Source organism: Falco rusticolus, chromosome 14, assembly GCF_015220075.1.
Source record: "Falco rusticolus isolate bFalRus1 chromosome 14, bFalRus1.pri, whole genome shotgun sequence".
NCBI classification, from domain to species: domain Eukaryota; kingdom Metazoa; phylum Chordata; class Aves; order Falconiformes; family Falconidae; genus Falco; species Falco rusticolus.
This window is the reverse complement of record NC_051200.1, coordinates 23,308,087-23,331,509: the sequence shown is the minus strand read 5'-3', so window position 1 is coordinate 23,331,509 and position 23,423 is coordinate 23,308,087. Positions and strand designations below refer to the sequence as shown.

At 53.8% G+C, this 23,423-nt stretch overlaps 1 protein-coding gene across 5 annotated transcripts in view; it reads left to right on the top strand.

Annotated features, from left to right (window-relative positions):
- The window catches only part of STARD8 (StAR related lipid transfer domain containing 8), a 57,079-nt gene extending 52,597 nt beyond the window's left edge, over nt 1-4,482 (top strand). For all 5 annotated transcript variants that reach the window (XM_037408270.1, XM_037408273.1, XM_037408272.1 and 2 more), the window contains 5 exons: nt 230-344; nt 702-917; nt 1,364-1,581; nt 1,776-1,952; nt 2,615-4,482. In XM_037408270.1, coding sequence (XP_037264167.1) covers nt 230-344; nt 702-917; nt 1,364-1,581; nt 1,776-1,952; nt 2,615-2,732 — 844 coding nt within the window. In that variant the 3' untranslated portion in view covers nt 2,733-4,482. The remainder of the gene's footprint in view (nt 1-229; nt 345-701; nt 918-1,363; nt 1,582-1,775; nt 1,953-2,614) is intronic.
- The last annotated feature ends 18,941 nt before the right edge of the window (nt 4,483-23,423 follow it).

The following is a 23,423-nucleotide window of genomic DNA, read 5'->3' as shown; positions in this document are numbered from 1 at the left end:
TCTTCCTGCAGCCCCTGCCTCCCCGTCATCCCTTCCCTGTCCATTGTGGTAGGAGGCCAGTGGGTTAGGGTAAGGCATGGGGGGGACATGCAGGCTAACTGCACAGCCCCCCCATCGCTCTGCTTTGCAAAGTGGGGGTCTGCTGCTCTGTGTAGAGAAAGTAGAGCGATGGGGAACTAGAGACAGGGGTGATGCCCACCCAGTCCCAGCGATGCCTGCTCCCCTGCAGAGTGATACACAAGAGGGGCACCATGGGGAAGCCTGACCAGAAGGACCTCAATGAGAACATGGCTGCGACGCAGGGGCTCTCGCATATGATCACCGACTGCAAGAAACTCTTCCAGGTGGGTGGTGGTGGTGTGTCCAGCCCAGCATTGCCCTCCCTGGGTGCTGGCAGCAGCAGATGTGACCTCACTGGTGGGGTACTGGTCCTGCGGAGTCAGTGTGGGGTGAGATAAGGGCACACATCCTTCAGCTGGGCATCTGTCACCAATTGGTCAGCCCTTGAGCAAAGCCCAGCTGCGTCTCGTGGTGGTACAGGTCACAAGCTGCAGGACATATGTCCAGCGAGGCTGTGTCCACCCTCCCCCCCTCCTTAGTGGGATGAGGAGTTAATGGTTTTCTAGCCACCCAGGACCACTCACAAAGTCCACGTAGCATCCATCTGGCTTGCTGAAGATCTCTGTACTTTTGGCTTGTAGGTCTCCCATGACATCTTGCTGCAGCTGAGCAGCTCCTATATGGCTGCAGATGCTTACCCCCATCCCCTGTCTGACTTCATGTGTCAGGGGGAAAGCAAGGATTTACATTCCTACTTTGAGCAGAGTGTCCAGAACCTGCTCAAAGAGTCATCAGAGAAATTCAAGGGGTGGCTGAGCACCCCAGGACCCCTGAACACGGAGCTCTCCTGCAAAAAGGTAAATGCCACTGCGTGGAGGGGAGCTTGGGATCACACAGGGAAGTGTGCACGGCGTGACCACTGGGTTCTGTGGGCACCTGCTGACCTGCTAGCAATCCCGTGGTGCTTGTTCTCTTATGTGAGGAGGGATCAGCAACCCTTTACTAGAGCAGGGCCTGAGAGAGGGGCAGCTCTGGGATGGAGGGTTCCCTGTGCCCAGCAGTCCTGGGAGGGAGCCTACCATGTTGTTGTTAGCAGAGGAGCTGGCTGCCCGTGGCCAGAGCCTCTCCAGCAGCTTGAGCAGCTCCCATCCCCTCCCATCCCTCACTAACCAGCAGATGTAACCGTGCTGCTCCACGGTGGTGGGAGCTATTGGTAAAGCTGCTTGGGGGTTAGCACTGGGTGCCATTGGGAACTTGGGAGTCCTATGGGACAGGCTGCCTGACCCTTTCCTTGGCCCATCAGGTTGGAGATGGGCACCCTCTGCGCTTGTGGAAGGTCTCCACAGACGTCGAGGCCCCTCCTGCCATGGTGCTGCACCGGGTGCTTCGGGAGCGTCACCTCTGGGATGAGGACCTGCTGCAGAGCAAAGTTGTGGAGGCCCTGGACAAGAACATGGAGGTCTACCACTATGTCACGGACAGCATGGCACCGCACCCGCGCAGGGACTGTGTTGTGCTCCGGTGAGGGTGGGGAAAAACCCGAGCGGGAGAGTTTGGTCTTGGTTTGGTGGAACCCATCTGGCTCCAGCCCTGGCTGCTCCTCCCTGGGCTGCGCTCCCTCTGTGCTCCCGGTGTGGGCCCCGAGGTCAAGGCAGGGCCTGCCCGTGGGTGGGCACACAGGGACAGGAGCTGAGCGGGCCTGTGCTGTCCTGCAGGTGCTGGCGCATGGACCTGCCACGGGGAGCCTGCCTGCTCATCTCCATCTCGGTGGAACACGACAAGCTGCCGGTGGAGGGGGGTGTCAAAGCCATCGTACTGACATCCCAGTACCTCATTGAGCCCAGCGCCATGGGCCGCTCCAAAGTGACCCACATCTGCAGAGCTGACCTCAGGTAATGGGGCCCTTGGTGCCACTGCGTCAGCGGCTGCATCAGCCGTGGGGGAGGTTGGTGGAGCAGCAGGTAGTGGTGTGGTGCAGGAGCTGCTCGTCCCTCTGCTCGTGCAGCACAGGCAGGGTTGCAGCTCATGCAATACAGTGTCTGCCTGCCCAGAGGGAGGGAATAGGATGCTGGTCTGGCGCCACGTTTTAGCTGCCACATGGTTACTGGGAAGGGAGCCACCAGCTCAGTCTTGCAGTGCTGGCCATTCCTCTGGTGGCTCTGAGTGTGGCAGCAAGTCCCCTAAAGCTTCTGCAGAAAACCCGGGGTCCCACATGGGTCTGAAGCACAGCGTAGATGCTCTCCTCTCTGTGATGAGCTGTGCTGGGGTGTTAGTGGTGTGGGCTGATGCAAGGGGCAGTCTGGTCACCACCCTGGGCTGGTGCAAGCGTGGCTGGCTCACAGATTTCCCCCATTTTGCTTCATGTCTGTGGTGGGGAGCAAGGGAGGTGGGTTCCCTTTTGTGTCATGTACTGCTCGTTCATCATCCCATAGTCCATCACAGCTGGAGCCAAGGCAAGTGCCTGTCCCTAAGCAAGAAGTGGCGTGCTGCAATTTGGCCTGTGCCAGGGTCTCTTCTGCCCGCTCACCCTCCTCCGGCCTCTTCCCTTCTCCAGGGGCCGGTCTCCCGAGTGGTACAACAAGGTCTTTGGCCACCTCTGTGCCATGGAGCTGGTGAGGATCCGAGACTCTTTCCCAGTCCTGAGTCCCAACGGCCCTGAGACAAAGATCTGAGGCACCAGGAAGATGCTCTGTCCTGTCTGACATGGACTTGCCGGTGGATTTGGGCTGGGGCTCCTGGATGGGACCGTGACACGAGCAGCTGGTCGTGGAGGGGAAGGTGGAGGCTGGCACGCTCGCAGGCACATATTTATAAGCGTCCTTTTCCCCTGGGCTGGGCATTCTGCATCCCACCGTCCTGGTTGCTGCTTCAGCCGCCCCTTGCTCAAGTGTGCCACGTAGCAGGCTGTCTGCAGAGGCGAAGCCGTGCAGCCCCTGGTCTCTGCAGGAGGTTGGTGAGCAGAGGGAAAGAGAGGGGCTCTGGGGGTGACCCCCAGGAAGGCATCCCACAGGCAGGGCTGGGAAGCAGCTGGCTCAGGTTCAGCTGGGTTCCCCCATGCAAGCCGGGAGCAGCTGGGAGGGGGGTGAAGGTGCGTGGAGCAAAGCAGGAGGGTATGGGAGAAGTGAGCGGGGAGGACAGCGTGGCTCAGTAGGTCACAGTGCTGTGTTGGGAAGTGAAGGGTGGGCAAACGAGGGGTGGATTGTGCTGTGGTGTCACCCAGCGGGGACCGCCAGGAGTCACAATTTGGTAGTGGAAGAGGCGGCTGTTCTGGGAGGAGGGGGGCTACACAGAGATATATAGGTATGTCTTGAGTGGTAGAAAAAAACCTATTGCACTTTTGGTGCTGAATTTCATAGAAGAAAAAGCCCCCCAGTCCTGTGCCTCGCTTTTGCTCAGCTGAAAGCCCTCTCTTGTGCACGGGGTTTTGGTGGGGCTGAATGGGCGATGCTCCAAGCCAAACCTGTCCCTTCAAACCAGCCTACCAGCTGTTCGGAGGAGCCCCAGGGCAGCTGCCTGGGCAGGCGGGTACCAGCTGGGCAGGGGCAGTGGCCCCTCAGGGCAGTTCGGTGATGTGTGAGGGAGGGACACGGCCAGCGCAGCAGCTCCCCGTTCATATTCCAGTGCTGGGGAGAGTGGAGGAGGGCAGAGCAGCCTCGGCAGCGCTCTGGAGTGAAAGCTTTGGCCAAGGCAGCGTGAGTGCACCAAAGGGCTGTGCTCATCCCAGCTGACGAGGGGACCATGCCAGCAAAGCATGGTAGCCCAAGCTGGGCCAAGCATGTGCCAGTTGCTTGGGCCAGGCTCAGTCCCGTCCTCTGCAGTAAGGTGGGAACTACAGGTGGCAGAACCTGTGCCCCTCCTGGGTGCAGAGCTGCTTCCCTAACGCTGCTCCCTCAGAGATGACCATTCCCCTTCCCATCCCTCCCTCTCCTCCACAGAGAAGCCGTTTGCATAGCTAATAGCACCTGGGAGCTAACCTGGTTTCTCTGTTCAGGCAGGGACCCAAATTACCAGACAACCATTTCAACTGGAAGGCAACATGACCCACACACGGGAGTGGTTCCCCAGTGTCAGTTTTGCTGTAACGAATCCTATCTGTCTCTCTTTTGGTGAAAAAAAGTAACTCAGCCTGTATTCTTTGTTTTTATATATATATATTTTATATATATATAAAAATATAACTAACATTTGGGGGAGTGATTTTTCTCCTAATATTTTAAATTTTTTTTCTATCTATAAATACTTGTACAGTTGGAATATTAATATATAACTCTAGCAGTAGAGCTCAGCACGAGGTGATGCTCACTTAAAAGACGTGTATTTTATATTTAAGGGACTTTTGTATTATATGCAACTGCAGCAGATTGTTTGACTTGGATCGGGGCTGCTCTTCCGATCTGTGTAATTAATAAAATACTAATGGTATCTGCTGTCTGATGAGGAAACCTTCATGCTGAGTGATTCTCCAACAAAGGAGCATCCCAGAGCTGAGCAATGCACTCTCCTGGGGGGCTGTGGAGCTGCCTGGCAGGCTGGGGAGCCACAGGCATCCTTGTGCTGCCAGGGAGGGGCAAGTGCTGCAGTGTCCCCAGGGTAAAGCTCCTGCGGGATTTGTGCAGCTCCAGCTGCTGGGTCAGCAACCAGCCCTTCACCTTCTCCTGGAAGGAGGTGGTGGTGACTGTGCAGAGGATGGGGTTCAGTCTGCTGTGGCGGGGGAGGATGAAGATGACCACCCAAGAAGCAATGGTGCCTGTGCCAATAAGAATGCAACATTAGGCAGCCAAGGGGGGCTGCCCCCTGCCCAGGGGTAACCCACCCACTCCAGCCCATGCAGTAAAGTGGAGCGATGCCGTTCGTGGGCTCACGGCTGGAAGGACAGCCTCCCACAGGAGGGCCATGGCTGCTGCTCCCTGTGGAGAGACCAGGGGCCCAGGGAAACCACTAACCCTGTCCATCCTATTTGGGGGTGAAGAGGGATCAAAACACAGCAGCATCTACCTCAAGGCCTCCCAGCCCAGGGACTCACAGTGGGCAGCAGCCGGCGGTGGGCTGTGCTTCACAGCCTTGCCAGGGGATGTGGGTTCACCTGGGATTTCCACCTGCAGGAGGGAGAGCAGCTTGAGGAAGAAGATGGGTATCCAGCAGAGAGCACGGGTGAATGCGATGAGGAAAAACAGCTTTGTGGTGGTGACTTCCCAGGAGCAGATGCCTCTCTCCACTGTTTTGGATGCAACGAAGTGGATGGAGAACATGCTGGAGCAAGCGAAGACGATGGTGATGAAGGGCACAAGATTCAAGCCTGGAGAGGAAGAAATCTCGCTCAGAGCATAACCAAAGCGCAACCCTTGCGAGCCAGGATGGGCAGCGCGGCCAGCAGCAGGGCTACTCCGACTGTTATCACTAGAGGGGGCAGAGACATCTCGGAAGCCCTGGCTAGTCCCGAATCCAGCCTTAGCCCAGTGATGCCCATGCCCATGGCCAGCTCTGGGGTGAGGCTGGGCGCAGCGCCAGGCTGGAGCAGCGACACTCCCCAGCTCGGGGTGGAGGGCAGAGCTGACATCCCATCTTACAGGGTCCCAGCAGGGTGGCAGTACCCTGTAGAGTCATAGACCCCACTAATGGAGGCAGCGCAGGCTCTTGTGGCACCCTGGAGTGGAGGGTGGGCTAGACAGTCTTGCTCCCACCAGGAGTGCCCATCCTCCCCCACATCATCCCCGTCCCTGGGTCCTGAGCCCTGAGGTATATGATGCTGAAGAAGCTCTGGGCTGCTTGCCCAGGCTGGACTGCAGTGGGAAGCACACCCCATTCCTCCCACAGTAATTCCCAAAGGATTCCTTACACCACGGGTACGATGCTGAGGGAGAAGGCTGCAATGATGAAGTGTTAGATGCCCATCAGGCCATCTGCACCTGGGGACGGATGGACAAGGAAGCATGAGAAAAAAGCCAGTGGGCAAATGTAGCCCTTTGCCTTAACGGCACAGCTGTAACACCATCATAGTGCCGGGCAGCCGTCGCCTTTATGTGTACATATACTGAAAAGAGGTGCCTGTGAGTGCCTGTGGTGGCTGAGATGCCCCAGGCACAGAAGGATGCACAGAAACCCATCTGCCATCAGCACACAGAATAAGATGGCAGCAAAGAGGACCCAGCTGCACTGGGGGAGGGCTGGCATCCGCTGGACGGGCTCTCCCTGTGGAAGTGCTCGTGGGCAAGCTCATCTGCCTTGGTTCCCTCTGCACCCCCCACCAGTCCCTGCCCCTCTGCCACCCAGCTTACAGCATAGTGACATGATGGCCATGGTGTGCTGGCTGTGCTCCGTGGTGATGAAGGACCGCATGCAGATGACGAAGAGGGTGCCAAGGCAGGTGATGACCCAGATGAAGATGCACAGGTTGATGTTGGCGAGGAGGTTGTCGAAGGAGGAGATGCCACGACAGCTGGGCTTGCAGCAGCACACACAGGACACGTAGCTGTGTTTACTGATACTTTTTGAATTAACTGTTGGAGGGGGAAGGTTTCCTGGCTCTCACTGGGACCAGGAGCAAACACGGTCTGGCATTCACAGACCCCTGCCCCATACCCTGAACCCTGCCTGCTCACACTGGCTCCCTCCAGCCTCTCAGCCATATTTTTCCTTGTCTGGGTAGAGAAGATCCCACCCCCAGCTTCCCTAGCCAAGAGCCTGGGGAGTTGCGCAGACCAGGGGAAGGGAGATGGGGAGCTTAGGGGGAGGAAAGAGGCAGCTGCAATGCAGGGTGGGTGTGGGGACAGGGTGATGCCAGCACACAGCCCTCCCCATGACACCACTAGGGCAGGGATCTGGGGACACACACAGAGCTTGGTGGGGCCGAGCGAGGCAGCTCCCTGTTTGCACAGTACTACAGCTGGGTTTGGACACTAAGCAACACCCCAAAGCCTTTGCAAAACTGGCTGGAGGCACCCCAGTGCTCTTTGGAACACGTGCCACAGCCACACTCTTAAATCTGCCGCTATTCAGCACTGTCAACTGATAAATACAAGAGTGTGTTCCTCCAGCCCACAATTCTCAAACTAACATTTAAAAATCAATCCCTTATTCAAATCCTTCAAGTTCCATTAACAGGGATTCACATTTTCCCCTCTGCATATTATTTTAGATTAATCTTTTGAAGCCTTATAAAAGCCAACCCGTATAAGCTTAGCAAAACTTCACATTAGAAAATTACTACCAAACTGCAATGTGAAGCTCATTTCTGCTTATTAATAGATAACAGGAGAGCAAATGATTGCTTATTAGCAAGTCAGGTAGAAAATGTACCATATTTGTACTGCGAACAGACCAATTACGGAAAGGAAGATCTACAGTTGTCTTTCATTACAGGTACTTTAAAATGTGCATCTGGAGAAAATTAATGATTTTTTTTTTTTCCTTACAAAAAGAAGCTGAAGCACTCGCAGCTGGCTGTGCCGTCCTGTTTCCATCCTGTGTGTGATTCCTGTCCAGCCTGTTGATCTGCACATCTCTGGGGTTCTTGGGTCGTTGTTTCAGACCCAATTAAAAGGGCCTCTGATGGCATCACTTAATCACAGCTCCCAGCACACAGCTCAGCGCCAGTGCATGCCTTGGCCGTGAGAGTCTGCCTGGCCCACATTGCCTGTGTAGTGCGCACCTTCACAGATGTGGATCACACCTGGGAAAGCTTGGTGCTTCTGGAAGGTCAAGTTGTGGATGCTGGGGTTCTCCAGCTCTTGCAAGCCCCTGCAAAAGGGAAACCAGTGCAGGGGATGCTGTGAGTGGCCCCAGGCTGGGTTTGGGGCTGCCAGAGACAGAGGGGACTCATGAAGACACTAGCTGGGGCAGGCTCTGGGGCAGCACGACTTTCAAACACACTGCTCAGCATCTGTATCACCTGCTGGGACCTCCATCAGGAGCTGCAAGGAATTAAAGAGCATTTTGCAGACTTCTGTACGAGTGGAGGGAGCAGCTGGGAGACTAAGAGAATCCAACACCCTTGCTCTGCTGCTAGTGGCCACGTACACTGCTCCTGCATGGAGCAGCAAGGACACCGGGGCACTGCTGCTGCTGCATCTGCCCTTGGGGCAGAGGTGTACCCTGCTGCGCCTCACAGGAAAGTGATATCTGGGGAAGGAGAGGGTAGAGCAGCTCCTGCCACAGATGATTCCATCCCAGCCCTGTATCACTACTGTCCAGATAAGCTCACTCTGATCCAGCAGCATTGGTACAGGGTCCCATGGTGCATTCCCAGCTCTCCAGATAATCATGATAACAGATCCCCTGGGAGGATGGCTTGATTCCCCACCCCACTTCTGCCCTCCTGCTGCCACCCTGTGGCATCTGGCAGCCCTGTGCTCATGGAGAACACAGGCACAGTGCACAAGTCTCCTGTCCTCCTCTCCTGTGGCTCCAGGAGCCATATATCTCTCTTTGGGAGATGTGTATGACTGTGACATGCAGGAAAACTAGACCCTGGGAGAGGCCCATGCATCACTGGAGCAAATCTTCTGCACTTGTCAGCTCTGGGAGGGCACCTGGGATCAGCCTCCATGACAGGAGGGAATGGGGCAGGAGCTCTTCAGGCAGAACAGAATAGACCGGAGCCAGATGGTATTTGACATGTGGAGAGTGGGCTCGCAAGCTTTATGGTCTTCCTCAGGGACATTTTTAGCGGACTGGGATGCCAGCAGAAGGGTCTGGTTTGGCTGCAAGCTCTGGCACTCATACACCATGGGAAGGTTTTTCCATGCAGTGTCCTGACACTATCTCCCACCCCATGAATTTGATTTGGGCAGCAGGGCTAGCCATCCTCCAGCCAACAGCTGCTGGGAAAGGCTCTGGGGGCCCTGAGCAAGTCCCTACAAAATACATATAAAATTCATGAAGCTGACTGTGCTGTTGATGCTGTGTACAAACATGGGCTGAAACCATTAAATGTGAGACAGCAGCCCCTTATCTGGCCCAGAGCAGTGGGAAACGGGGCCCAGCAGAGCCCTGGCTATCCCTTCCATGCACCCACAATGGGATGGGGTCTGCACTGGCAAGCGGAGGCCATAGCCAGACCCCCAAGGTCCTCACAGCACCGTGAAGCTGCAGCACTCCTGGAAGACAGCCCTGCATGCTGCTTGGATCCTGTTCCCTTCCAGGTCCCTGCAGACTGCTGCTTCCCTAGGTTCACCCCATGCATCCCCACCATGCTCAGGGGTCATCCAGCATGATCCCTCACCTCCTGCTTGCTCCCCCCAACACCCCCAATCACCATCCACTGCAGGATGCTCCCAGCCCTTTCCAAGCCTTCCCTGCTTCAGGAGCCTGGCTGGGGAGTGGGAGCAGCGCCTGCAGCAGCCCCTGCCTATCCACAGGCAGGGTACTCACCGCCAGCCAAGCTCCAGCATCTCCTCACAGAGGGAAGCGCTGGATATTTGAGTCAGAGAGTTGTTCAGCATGTACCTAGCTGGGAGGCAACAAAGAAAAATGAGCCCATGGCACTGTATGTTTCCCCAGGTCACAGCCCTGTATATTGTCAGGTCATGTCACTGCTCCTGGACAACAGAGTGTTTCACAAGGGCTTTCTGCTGCTCTGTGGGCTCAGCCAAGGGGACACCTGCACTGCACGGGCTGCTCATGCAGAAGCCTGGGGGCAAGCTTAGGGCCAGTGGTGCAGCCAGCCCAGAGCAGCATGGCTGCACTGGCTCCCATACATCCCAGCAGAGCAGCCACAGCCGCCTGGAACAACAGAGCAAGTTCAGACACCACCACCCCAGGCAAAGACTTGGCACACGCAGCTGTTAACAGTGTCGCAGAGCTTCATTCACCTTCTTTGGAAAAGAAGGTAATGATACGGGCACATTTGGTGGCTGTGGGAGATGCTCTCCAGTGAGCTGTGACGGGCAGGTCACTGGGAGACTGGTGAATAAAAACAGCAGCAAGTGACCCTGGAGCCACAGCCAGTAAAAGCAAATTTATAGCCCGAACTCCTGCTGGTGTTTTTCCCAGCGCTTCTGCACATGCCTGTCTGCAGTGTTCCTCACTGCATGTTTTGTGACTGCAGTTTTAGATTACTTGATCTGCTAAAAAAAAATAATGGATAAACAGAGTACGTCACTAAGCAGAGTGGTGCCTCTGCCTGCAAGGTGGGAACGTGTGGCTGAGGGCACTCTGTCCCACCACAGCCTGCACGGCTCCTCCTGTGGGGACAGAGCCAGGACAGCTCTGCAGACACGGAGTACTACCCAGGTTTTGCAGAAGAGCAAAATCTTGGGGTCACAACCCCTCTTCCCCAAGCCTGGTGCCAGCCCTGGTTGCCCTCCATCCCCCTGTGCCGACGGCCTCCCTGTCCCCAGGCATGGCCACAGCAGTTACCAGTCCTGCACATCCTCAAAACCAGCTTTCAGGATTTTACAGCCAACTCCAGCAGTCACATCTCCAGCAGAGATGGTGCGAGCCCAGACCAGCAGCCACAGGTGAAGTGCTCTGCTTGCAGGTGTACACCCAGGGAATACAGCCTAAAACCTGGTATGTGAGCATGGACGTGCGCCTGTGCACTCAAACACGCATGTGTTTTTTCCACTGTAACAGCCAAACCATCTCCCCTAACGCTGACTCCAGGCTGCTGCCAAGGTTTCCAATCTGTATTCTGGACTATGGAGAAGGTGTTAAAGTCATCTTACAGTGACTGCAAAATTGTTTTTATGGTGGTTAAAGCAAATTCCTTATTCTGTATACCCACCTTGGAAATGGCTGGACCTTAAAAACCCCTTGGCTTGAGGTGACCTGGTGTGAAGACGAGGGGGTCTTCAGCAGGGTGGTAGTTTGGGAAAACAACCAATCCTGCTTGCAGTCACTGACCCAAGGAAAGCAGTCAGCAACCCAAACCACAGGCATCGCTACCCATCCTGCTCATCAGTAAGTTCTGAGGCTCTGCTCAGGCCAACCTGCCCAGGACCTGCCTGTCCCTGTCCCAAGCAAAAGCAATTAACTAGTTCTAATCAGAGCATGCTGAGAGCAGGAGATGGCATAGAGAAGCAGCAGCACCAGCAAAGCCTGCTGGTTCCCCCTGCCAGCTCCTGGGTGCGGGAGCGAGACACACTTCTCCCTTGTACCATTACTCCCCATGCACTGGGGAGGGTGAGGAAGCCACAGCATTTTTGACTTGCCCTGGAAAAGGCTGGAAGCTGCCTGGAGAAGCAGCGCAGAAGGTAGCACGCAGACACCTCCAGAGTGGGGTCTCCCCAAACCCTGCGGGAGGGCTGCCCTAACCCTACTTACAGGAAACACAACGACTTCAGCCCTGCAAACCTCACCAGGATGAGCAATCCTGTTGCACAGCATAGACACCCACCCACAGGCAGGGGCTGCCCCCCTCTGCAGCCTGAGCCCCCTTTTCAATCCTGCCTAGGAGCCCTGGCTGAAGCATTAGATCCAGCTGTGGAGTCTGGATTCCTTCACAGTCAGGGTCTGTTGGATTTTTCCTCTCTTCTGCTGTGAAATAAAGATAAATTAGAAACCATTTGGGGAATTCAGGGCCGTGCTTGGCTTCTCAAAAGTCTTCTGGCATGTTTGCATCACAGACCACCCTCTGCGAGCTGCTCATCCTCTGCTTTCCTTCCTTGGTTTAAGGAATCACTGCGCTGGTTCCAGGGCAAGTAAGAGGGGGGAAGACTGTGGGGCAGCAGACCTGTCTGAGCTGCTCCTGCAAACGCAGAAAGGGGATGAACCATACTGTTAAGCGGCCTTTATGGTTTCTCTTCTGTAGCAATACCTTTATAAGCTCCATCTGTAAAACCACACACCGCATGGGCCCAGATCAAACACAGCCTCTGAGGATAAGCAGAAAGGAAGGTTATTAGCTGTACTTTCACATTTAGGCATGTATTTTTCAAGGTGATGAAGCTGCAAGTCTCTGTGTTTAATAGTGCACTCTAAAGCCTTTTATATACGAACCACTGACATTGCAGCTTGGGAGCTGAGGCTGTCTAAGCGAAGCCCATCACTGCACCCTGCTGCTGCTGCGGCTGCTCCAGACCGCGGACCAGCCAGCTGGAACGAGGTTTTGGACAAGACTATGACCAGTCCGTGCTAAACCTGGCCTCAGTAACAGGGGAGGGAAACTCAAATAGGAGCTTCACAGAAGAGCCACAGCAGAGGCCAATTGCACCCCAGTCCCTAGGGCTGGTGGGGAAGGTGGGGAGGGGGACACCCAGCTCGGCATTGTGCCCAACACCATCACAGCCCCCAGCATGGGCATGTTAATACAGATACCCTGAAACCATCATGCTCACATCCTTCCTTTCCCATCAAGGAAATTAAATTATGGTAAATGCAAGGAAGAGTCAGGATCAGTCACAAACTCTGGGACTGGAGGAGGAACTTGCACCCACCAGAGGCGATGCAGGTCCTCAAACCCCCGGGGTTTCAGCTGTGTGATCGTGTTGTGGCCAAGGAATCTGGAAGCAGTGCAAAGGAGGAGAGTTGCTCAGACACTGCTGCTGATTAAACCTGCTTTTGCTAAAGCTGCTCTTTCCAACCTGCCTACAGCCCCAGCTCCCTTCATGCAGCCCTGCCATTGCTGGCTCGTGCATCCACCGCTCTCCCCTTTTATCACAAAGAAGCCAGAGAGCAGGATAAAGGTGGCAATACTCACAGCTTCTACAGACTCCTGTACCCGGCAAAACTGGTTGTCCAGCAAAGAATGGGTTTTATTTTTCTTCAGGTCCCTAGCAGGAAAACATCAAACCCAGGGCTAGAAGGCTAGGACAGAGGAGGGACCTTTCTCAAATGAAAACAGTGAAGACTAGACCTCCTCTTCTTGTGCAATACAAACACAATGCAAGGCATCTGCTGTTCATTAAAGCTACATTGCTAATTGCCCTCCCAATCTGCAAGCTTTATTTGCTGCAGATGATGTTTCCACACTCTCCTCCCTCCCTAGCTTCTGCTTTGTGCATGCAAAGGTACCCCAGGCCTCAGATCTGCTGTCTGTCTCTGACCCTGTGCATCTGGGCTGGAGGCTTGGCAGTGGAGGCAGGCTGCCCAGTCCCCACTCCAGGCAGGATATGGCCACTCCCAGCTCAGTGCTGTTATGGGAGGCTTGCAGCAAGCAGCTGAAGCTCAGCAGAGAAGGGTCTTTGGTTCTTTGGACCCAGGGACAAGTAAAAGCCAGGGATTTTATTTCCTTCCCTTTAAGCTTTTTTCCTGCCAGGTGGCAGCACATGCCCTGCTCGTGCCTCTCTCGGGGCAGGGGGTGCATGTACCCATTTCTACTCACATCCCAATTGTGTTGAAGGAGACCCAGGAGACACTGGTGAGGTCCTGCTCAGTAAGTCTACAGCCCTTCCCCAGCACTGGCACTGCCCTGGGAAGAGCTCCAGCCCTGCAGACACGCAGTGAGGATGTGCTGGAGAGGGCACAGGGGGCCTGTGCAGGGCAGGGAGACCCATGGGCTGGGGAAGGATGCCCAGCCAGGAGGATGGCTTACAGCAGGCATCACCCTCATCTTCCACCACCACCACCCTGCTGCTCCTCATAGCCAGCACATTGCCCAAGATCTACAACCAGCAGCTGTCAGCTGCAGCAAGGCAGAGGATGGGGACCACTGCTTGGCACCAGCTGTTGTGCATTGACATCAGTGTGCAGCAAAACCCCAGCAGCCTCAGAAGAGGGTGTTGGATCACAGAGTAGCTCCAGCCCCATGGCTGTACCAGGTCAGAACGCAGATTCATCCAGCCCTGCGGCATGTCTGCAGGCACAGTCACAATAAAATTTTCTTTCCTCCATGTCTAGCATCTCACCTAGCTCGCTTCAAGGATATCCTAAGCCAGACACTCCATCCAAGCCACTCAGTTAATCAGCTCCCAGAAGGTATGAATTTGTCCGGTCTCTAACTCATTTACAGTCCTGGACTCAACATCACTGAGCAAAGAGCTCCACAACAGCGCTATGTATTGTGCAAAAAAACAGAATTCACTTTGTGTGTTTAAATCTGCCGAACCCACATGTCCTGGCTGACAGTGCAGAGCCCCTCTGCTCCTTTGCCTTTCCCCCACGACCCAGAAATAACTGTCCCAGACTTACAGCAACAAGGGTTTTCCTGCATCCCAGCCCAGGAGAATTCCTGGTGGATCAACTCCTCCCTGGGGGGCACACACAGCTACTGTGCCAGCTGGCCTGAACACGCAAGAGCTGGATGCTGAAGCAGATCTGGGATTCCTCATAGAATCATTTCGGTTGGAAAAGACCTTTAAGATCATTAAGTCCAACTGTTCACCCACTCATGCTGTCACTGTTCCCAGGGGAAGAGCAAGGTCTGCTCTGGCGCACTCATGGTCGTGGATCCTGGTATTCCCAGGTTTGGGGGTTACTCACTCTGAGGGCATCCCTCTTTGCGAGGAGCTTGCTGCTGACTGCGGTTCTCATCGGCTCCATTATCACAGCCCCACACCCCGCTGCAGTGCAGGGCTGGTGGCAGCAAATGGAGAGGTCACCGCAGGGCAGCTGCCCCAAGGGGCATGTGTGCCCTCCTGCTGGGAGTGGGTGAGAGACAGCTCTGCCCGAGGAAGAGGAGGTGCTTAGTGCTGGGGCAGCGCCTCCTGCCCCTGGACCCCTCACAGATGCTATGCTGTCATCTTTGGGAAGCTGAACTCCTGGGGTTGCATTCTGCTTTGTGCTCAGCTCTGGGGACGTGCAGGGCTAGGGGTGCTGAAGGGTGCCTGTGCTGCTGCCACCAAGGACTAGCACCTCCACACCAGCACCCTGTGAGACCACACTCTGGCCAGAACAAGTGTGAGCTGATGGGGTCCCAGAGACTGCTGAGGAGGCATGAGCATGCCCCAGGGGAAAAGAGGGATCCAAATCCTTGCTTTGGGAGCATTTTCAGCTGGCAAAACGCTGCCTTTAAGGCAGGAGACCTGAGCAGAGGCAGTCTGGCTGAGGAGCGTGTGGAAATTCAGCAAGGAGAGCCCCAACAAACCGGCCGCCCCATCTCTTCCCCCCAGCCCCCAGGCCACCCCCATCCCTGGGTGCAAAGCTGTCTTGTCTTGGCAGCTCTGGCTCTCCTTTTACTGAGCCCCTTCCATCAGAGCCATCAAAGATAGCCAGAGCCCTGTTTGTTAATATCCTGCAATTATCCACAGCAGAGGCATGCTTCAGATCCAGCTAAACGTTTCCACACAGCCCTCTTTGATCAGGGCCCTGGGAAGTGGCAGCTATCAGGCACCAGGGGAACACGGCTGGGGGGGACCAGCTTGTCGCTCAGGATTTTCTCCAACTGCCAGGCTATTAATGGCTAATTGTGTGTGCTATAGTTAAAAGTACTTTGCCTCACTCACACACACTGCTGTGTGATGCAGAAAGGGGTATGATTTAGGGATGACTGGTGGGGACTCACAATACTCCAGCAAGCAGCATCACATGGACACAGTCCCCTCTGCCCAGTCTGGCAGCCAAATCGTGGGTGCGCTGTCCTCACCAGTGCAGTTTTCCTGCAGACAAGTCATGCCTGGACCTGAGGAAGTTTCTATTAGCCTAGAAATATTCCCGCTTTCTGCAATAGCTGGCTGAGCTAGACATAAACTGCATGCACAGCTCAGACATCTCTGACTGGCCAGGGGTTCTACAAGCCTATCCTGGGATTTACCAATGCATCTGGGGAAAACAAGGACTCCAAATCCATGCAAAACCCCGTGGCTGTAATCAACATGATTCAAAGATTTGGAGCAGTCTTTTGTGGCTCTGTAAAACTTTCCTAAAAACTGGAGCCATCCCAAGCACCTCTGGAAGGGACCTCTGTCCACTTGAAGCCATAAAGCAGGTCCAAGTGGCATTTTTAGCAGTCCCATACCATTGCTCTTTGTCTCCCACCTGGAATCAGCCATGATCCCACATCCTAGCCACTGGGCATGAAGGGAAGGCCCATTTCTATAAGGTTGTAAAGGCTGAACCATCACCTTGCCTGGTGGCTGCCTGACAGCGTGTGGGAGCTGGGAGGGGGCAGCTCTTCATCCCTGGCTGGGGACCCCTTGGGCTGACCCGACCTTCCTGTGCCAGGGGCTCTGTGCCATCAGAAAGGGCCGTGTCCCTTTTACCACAAAATAAAAAATCTGGGTTGTAGCCTTGGTACAATTAGTTTAGTACATTGGGCTCCCAGAGACCTCTGTTTTGGAAGTACCTGCCTTTGCTAGTCTTTTTGGAAACCAAGTGGTAATTTTAGATTTTTTATAAACGCTTGTGGCTATACTTCTGTATTAGACATGTCCAAACTCACAGGGGTATCGCCCACGCTGCTGCAGAATGCCGAGATGTGTGACAACTGTCAAACAAATTACTCCCCGCCTGGGATGTTAAAAAGCATACCTGCTATTAAATGTTGCAAAGGTTTAGCACTGAAAATTAGTTTATGTGCAATCTTTTGTTTCTTTAGCTGGGAGCAAGAACATCTATTTCCTTCTGATAACACAACCACAAGGTGAGGCTGTGACAGACAAGTGGGTGAGGACTGCTGCGTGTGCTGGAGGTCTTCCCTTTCCAGCCTGCCGGTGCCGTGACAATGTCACATATATCTAAAACAAGAAAGACACGAGCCAGCACATGGCTGCTTCTCTCTGGTGAGTGGTGCAGGCCGCTCCTGCTCCAGTGGCACTTTCCAGGGAATTTGCCCACGGGCAGCTCATTACCAGACAGCCTCATCCAAGACCTCCTGTTAGTGCAGAGACTCAGTGACTTTAATACTTCTGTGCGTGATTTGCTTTATGAAGCCAAACTTCTCCAAGAGGACAGATACAGACAGATCTCCTGCATGATGATGGGCCAGTTGCTTAGTGCCACACTGTCTTACTCATCAAGAGCAAATTTTTGTCCACCCAAAGCTCAGAGGGGTGTGGTGAGGGCTGGTGCTCTCCGGATTGCATCAGCTTTGAAATGGAGGGTGTTATGGAAATACAACAGGGAGAGGGAGAAAAGGGTAGGCAGTGCCCTTGGATGGAGCCAGCCAGTGTTGCTCCCTGGCACCGGCTCCTACAGGCGTGTGTGGCGCAAGTCTCTACCAGCCGTGCATGACCCTGCGTGTGGCCTCCCCTGCTTGCATTGCTCCAAAATGAATAGGGCTTTCCAGCTGCTAACCTCTATCCAGCTGGGAAGCAATAGAAGCGTCACCATCAGCATGACACAATTTGCCTGGAACGAAGCCAGTGCCTGGAATAACACCTTGCTCGGAGCCATCTCCTCTGGCAATGACATGACTCATGCCACCTCTTCCCAGCTGGTCAGACCGGGCTGGGCTGCTGCCAAAAACCAGGGGGTGTGGGGAAAAGGGAAAAGCCATCTTTTATTTCTACCTGTTAATTATAACTGAGCTGGAAGGGGAATTGATTTTGCAAGATTCATTTTTATACACTAAGACCAGCACCACAGCAGCGTACAAAACCTACTTTACAGGGAGCAGGGATGGTGCCTACAGAGCTGCTCTCTGCCAGCAGGTCCAGCCCCCGCACCAGGGGCTCAGGTGGGTGTGAATGGGCAGCTGAGCAGGTGCACCCACCCAAGGGAGGATAAAACCCAGCAGAAAGCTTTGCTACATGGCACTCTGGTAGAGGGCATGCACAAGCAGTTGCTCTAACAAATTAATGTGTTGCAAGATGGACAAAAGCAAACTCATCATGTGTGACTGCTCCTTTTGATTTTCCTAAGTACCTGTTTCTCTGAGGCAGCAAATACAATAAAAATTTGTGCCAAGTTTAAGGTCACAGGTTTGAGAGCCTGCCAAGTAACAAGCAAATGGGCAGGAGAAACCTTTCCCTGCTGAACTAGAAGAAAACACAGTAATAATTAACAATGCACACATCTGTATACAATCTATCCCTCTGGACAGTCCATATACACATCTACATTGCCTTGTCTGCTTCTCTAATATGGACCACTTAATAGCTCCCAGAACCAACTTCATGTCAGATAGGTGGAAATTGATGACTTCGCATGAAACTGCAAAGGGAGAATCGGAAGCAGCATCCGATACCCCTGGGAACTGAAGCAGCAGGGAGACCACCACTCCTTTCTCTGCAAAGCTGGTCTGCGATGAAATACTACAACCTGCAATTGCTCTGATCCAGCTGTAAATAATCTCTGCTCCCTCCTGCCCTAAAGAGATGCCGTGACCAGGACTTTCCTTCCTACACATGGCCTGCTCTCCAGCAGGCACATCTGGATTTGCCTGGCCTGGCTACCACCAGCAGCTGCTGCTGCAGTCCTGGTCCCAGCTGGGAGGCTGCACTGCTTTGAAAAACCTGGCATGAAAATAAAAAACACCAAGAGGAGTAGAAAGCAGGTTTTGTGGTGATATTTAGATCTTCTCCTCTCCCCCCCCCCCCCCCCATTTTCTTCTTCCGTATAATCTTAGAAAGCGCAGATAAGTGGGAGTGAAGCAGCAGGTCCATGCGGACAGGTGCAAAGCTGCCCTTCCCTTCCTTGCCAGTACTGCCTGGAGCAAAGCAGGGGGCCTTATCCAGCCCAGCAGCCTCTCCTTAACCTGCCAAGTCCTCCTGGACTAAGCAGCAGCACTTTTGCCTCCACTGCTGCCCTACGCAGCTAAAGGAAAAGCAGACTCAGTCTCTGCTGCCCTTCTCCTGGTGCGATCTGCACATCTGGGCAGGTGCCCACAGGCATTTGGGCAGCTTGCAACACTTCAGCTCTGACCCTAACAATATTCCTGGAGGTGCCAAGGGAGGTGCGTACATACGCTGGGCAGGGGTTTCCTCCCAGGACAAGCAAGAGACAATTTCTGCCAGCCCTCGCTAGAGTGACCGAAAGCTGCATCACTGCTGGAGAGCATCCCCTGTAAGCCAGAGCCTGAGGTGTCGCTGCCTGCTGCAGGACTGGGAATTAGAGCACCTTTCCCATTGGCAGCCCCCTCTGGCTGGGGCGAAGGAGCAATAACAAAGGCTCATTTAAGACCTCATTTTTCCATGGCTGGTTAAGAAGCAATTGCTGTCCCCCGCTTTGCAGGTGGGGAGATAAAAGCCCTGAGAATGACATGATGGCAGCAACAGAGAAGAAATCTCCAGCGCCAGCAAACAGTTCCCAAGTCCATCCAGGAGCTGAAGCTGAACTTGCGGAGAGGGCTGGCTTCATCCCAGACCTGGGGGGCTACAACGAACACCCAAAGGCTCTCAAGGTGGCAGACAGCTGCACTTCAGAAAGGAAGGCTCTGTTATGAACAGCAGTGTTGAACTCTGCTGCTGCTGAGGCTTGGCCTCTTGCTCCCACACAGCTCCACGGGTTTTCTCTCCAAAGTGTGATGCTTGCAGACAGGGGCTCTGGCCCCGACTCCCACCGCACAGGGCTGGTGGAGCAAAACCCAGACCTTGCAATAGCTCACTGTCAGCACCAGGGCTGTGTTTTGCCCACTACTTCACGGGTAGGGGACAGAAATCTCTCAGCAAACACCATGAGGACTACACCAGTGCTGCAGTGCTTGTAGAGAAATCAGTCTGGACTGAGTGAAAATGCCTGAGCCACAGCATGAGCCAGAACTTGCTCATACCGTCCTTAGCCTGACTTCCCCTGCTGCCGCAGCAGAGCCATGTCCTGGCATTGATGGGAACACAGCAGGGCTAGCAGGAAGCTGTTGCCTTCCACGTGTGAATCCCCACAGAGTTTCACATTCTTCTACACTTCTCCTGTGCATTATCATTTTTTATCTTGCTGGGAGAAAAAGAGATTGCACAAATCTGACCAAAATCTGTAGGTCAGTGAAGCCAGACAGGTCCCTGCTGCAAGGGGAATGACCTAGGAACTGGAAGAAGTAGGAGACAAACTCTTTCTTAAGAGCAAGGGCATGTTAGCCCTGTCCTTCTTACTGAGATTCATAGGCAAGGTTTGGCTGACTCATGGCCTTCAATAAACTCCAACGCTGGTGATGTAAGGAGGTTAGCTGGGGTGTCAGCTCCAGCTGGGAAGAAATGCTCTGCTGGCTTGTTCTCTGCAGCCTCAGCTGAGCACTTCTTCCCTCTGCGGTTTGTGTGCTTGCTCTGGCTGTGGCTGTGCTTCACTGCTGCTAATTTTGTTCTGTGGGCTGCAAAGCCATTTGAGGTTGAAACCCCCCAACATTAATGGAAATTTTAGTGAGTACTGCTACAAACCAGAACTGAATAACATTTCCCTGCTGCACAAAGGCTGCCATTTGCACATGCTCTGTGAAATAGGGTAAGTACTAGTCATGGTAGTCCAATACACCTCTTGGCATGTAGTTTTCATTTTCATGCACGCTGAGACACTGTCCATGCACCCCGTACTGGGCAGCATCTGTGCAAGTGCAGTCACGCTTCCCTGAGGAGATGCTGCAGGGCTTGCTGGGCTGCTCCATGCAGAGTCTGCCTGTCAGGGTGCCAGGCGGGTTAAGATCCACCTCCACTGCCACCAAGATTGCCTCTGCCGTGGGGCAGTCCCTGTGAAAGCATAACATGACCTTAGCAGGACAGCTACCGAGAGGGAATTGGCAAGTAGAAAAGAGAACCATTGTAAAAGTTGGACTCCCTAAAGAAATTAGAATTCATAAAGGGAAACATATGGTTGAAGCTAAAGAGAAACATTAGCTTTGAGTTAGCATTTGCATTGTAAAGCAGCTCTGACCCTTGGGCTTCTACCAAGGTTACCTTCCACCGCACCCAGACTCTAAGAGCCAGGGAGGAAGCACATGCGAACCCACCACTGTCAGACAGGTCCTAGAGCTGAGCAGAAACATTGTTGCAGGCAACAAAGCTGTAAATATTGGAGTGAAATAATTACCCCACTCATTTATGGTTTAAACTCTGAGAGAGGAACAGAACCAGTTTCATCAGTGACCAACCAAGGGAGAGGTGGAACAGCCTGTGACTGTTCCTGGCTACACAACAGCTGAGAAGAAGCAGTGGAACAAATTGCTAAAGCTGTTTAAGCTGGCACACTCGGCAGTTTTCTTCCATATTCTGCAAACCTACATGCTTCTTCCTTTTGCAGATCATTGCAGAATAAGTCACAGGAAAATATCTGGACCTTTGCTTTCCAGTCATCATGCTGAAATTGCGTGAAATTGCCAACCTTAAAGCAGACAAGAAGTTTGATCACAGCACCTTGTTCTGATGTTGCATTTTAGACATAAATATTGAGCTGTGCTGCTTTTTAGGGTTTAAACCCTCCACTGCTTTAGGCATCTTAAGTACTTTGCAGGAGGAGGTTTGGGAGCCACTGAAGCAGGGAAATTCAGATTTTCAGGCCCAGAAGAACTGGCTCTCTGAAGGCCACTAGGTCTGGGCAAGGATTAAGCCAGTTCTGGGCTTTACTAGGGCACCAGCACAATTTTCCTCTTGCCAGTGGCTGGTCCTTCAGACATGGAAAAACCAGCCTTCCCATGCTGATAGCTTCACCCCTGCAAGTCTGGACTTGCCTTGCAAAGCTATGGATTTATCTTAAAATTCCTGGGGCTCTGCTGCGTACTGTATTAAAGAGCATCCTTGGACATCTGTGCCCAATACTCCTGCTTCCTTCTTCCTCTCTGTGTTTCTTCCCAAACTGTCCAGGATTTTTACTGTCTAATTCTATCAATCATTAAACTCTTGTTTGTCACCCAGTGTAAGCTTATCACCTTAATTATTTTATCTATATAACTAGAAAAACCTATTGGCACCACAGAATTCTAGCTCTGACTGTGACATCTCTATGAAACAAACACCTTCCTGTAAAACCTATTTCTCTCAGAAACCATCTCCAGCAATCACAGCCCTGACTCCACATGCAAAAGCCGTGTTTGCAATAATAGTCTAATGTTTAGCAAACATCATTAGAACTAACTTGCCAATGAGCAGAAATAATTATCAGATAATTGTTTTGTGGACAGCCGAGTAGGGAAATTAGGAATAGTATTTTCTCCATGTTAAACAGGGAAACACAAATAGGGAAACAGAAGGACAAAAGGCCACATGAAGGGAGGGAGGGCTGCGGAGAGACACCCGGTCTGATCTTCCACCCACCTGCAGCTCAGCTGTCCTCACGCTGGGGGCTGACACCCCAGGTCTGAGAACCGCAGCGTTCCCAAAGTGCAGGATCTGGAGTCCCAGCCAGCTCATCACGCTGCTGCTTTCCCCGCCGTCCTGCCAGCACCACCGCACTGCTCCTGCACCCCCAGCCAGCACCCAAGGAAAGCCTCAGGGAACGTACCCTCAGCAAGCCCCAGGCTGCAGCAGAGGAACAGCCCAGGTGATGCTACTTCAACCACTTCACCCAGGTGTTGGGGTTCTAACAACTCCACCTGCAGCCCAGCCCTCCAGCTTGCCAAAAGCAAGCCAGGATTTTGGTGTGTGTGGGGTTGGGTTATTTTTATCCTTTCCCACTGACCCCCTCCCCTCTTGCCCTGTGAACCCTCCCGGTGTCTGGGTCCGTGGGCCCCCTGCAGGTTTCTGCGGGCGGGCAGTGCCACCCATGGGCAGCGACACCTACGGGCAGTGGCACCGCGTCTGCTCAGGGGCAAAAATAGCCGCAGTAATCTGATGGAAGTTTTGGGCACTGCGGGTAGCGGGTTATGCAAATGAGGACATCCGCTTTAATGGTATTCCAAGATTTTTAGTCAAATTTAATTACCTTCCTTCTTCCCCCTCTCTGTGCCTGTCCCTGATCAAATTAAAACAAACAACCCCCAGCAGAGTGTTTGTGACAGGAATCGTGTTTGAGACTAATTAAAACCTGATGATCGTCACCGAGATGAGCCTGGCAGACATCTGTGTCAGGCAGCACGGAGGACACGCGGCATACTTGGCGTTGGATGCTCCCAACGGCAGCTAATTAGCTGCACGCTACTGATCCTTTGTAATGCTGTGTCTTCCTGCCCGAGCTGCTGGCCGGTGGGGAGGGAGCTGGAGGGGGAATGTGTGGGTCTCAATTAGCTTCAGCAATAATTTATTGGACTAATTAATAAACCCATGTGGCATCTTCTCCAGGATGCTGCTGAGCCTGGCAGGGTGAGGTCTGTGGCATGGTGAGGTGCTGGCGGGGCCTGCCATCTGCCTTCAAACTGGGAAAGCTGGGGAGCGGGGAGGTGGCTTGCTTGAACACCCTGACTGCATGTCTGCAAGCAGAAGCCAGTCTGTCCTCTTTAGCTACGTGGTCCCCAGCACACTGCTGCTTAGGCTGGCCCTGGGCAGCTCTCCCTGCCCCAACCCAGCGTGGGCTCCCCAGTCCTGCTCCAGCTTCCCCTCTCCTGCAGACCTCCAGGTCTGACCTTGGTGAGGACCAGCCCCAGCTGTCCCCTCTCCGGGTGGCGTTACACAGCCCCCAGCAAAGCCCTGCCACCCGGGCTGCAGCACCCCCTGTGCCCCCTGAGCCCCTAGCTTGCTGCAGCCCCACTGCCT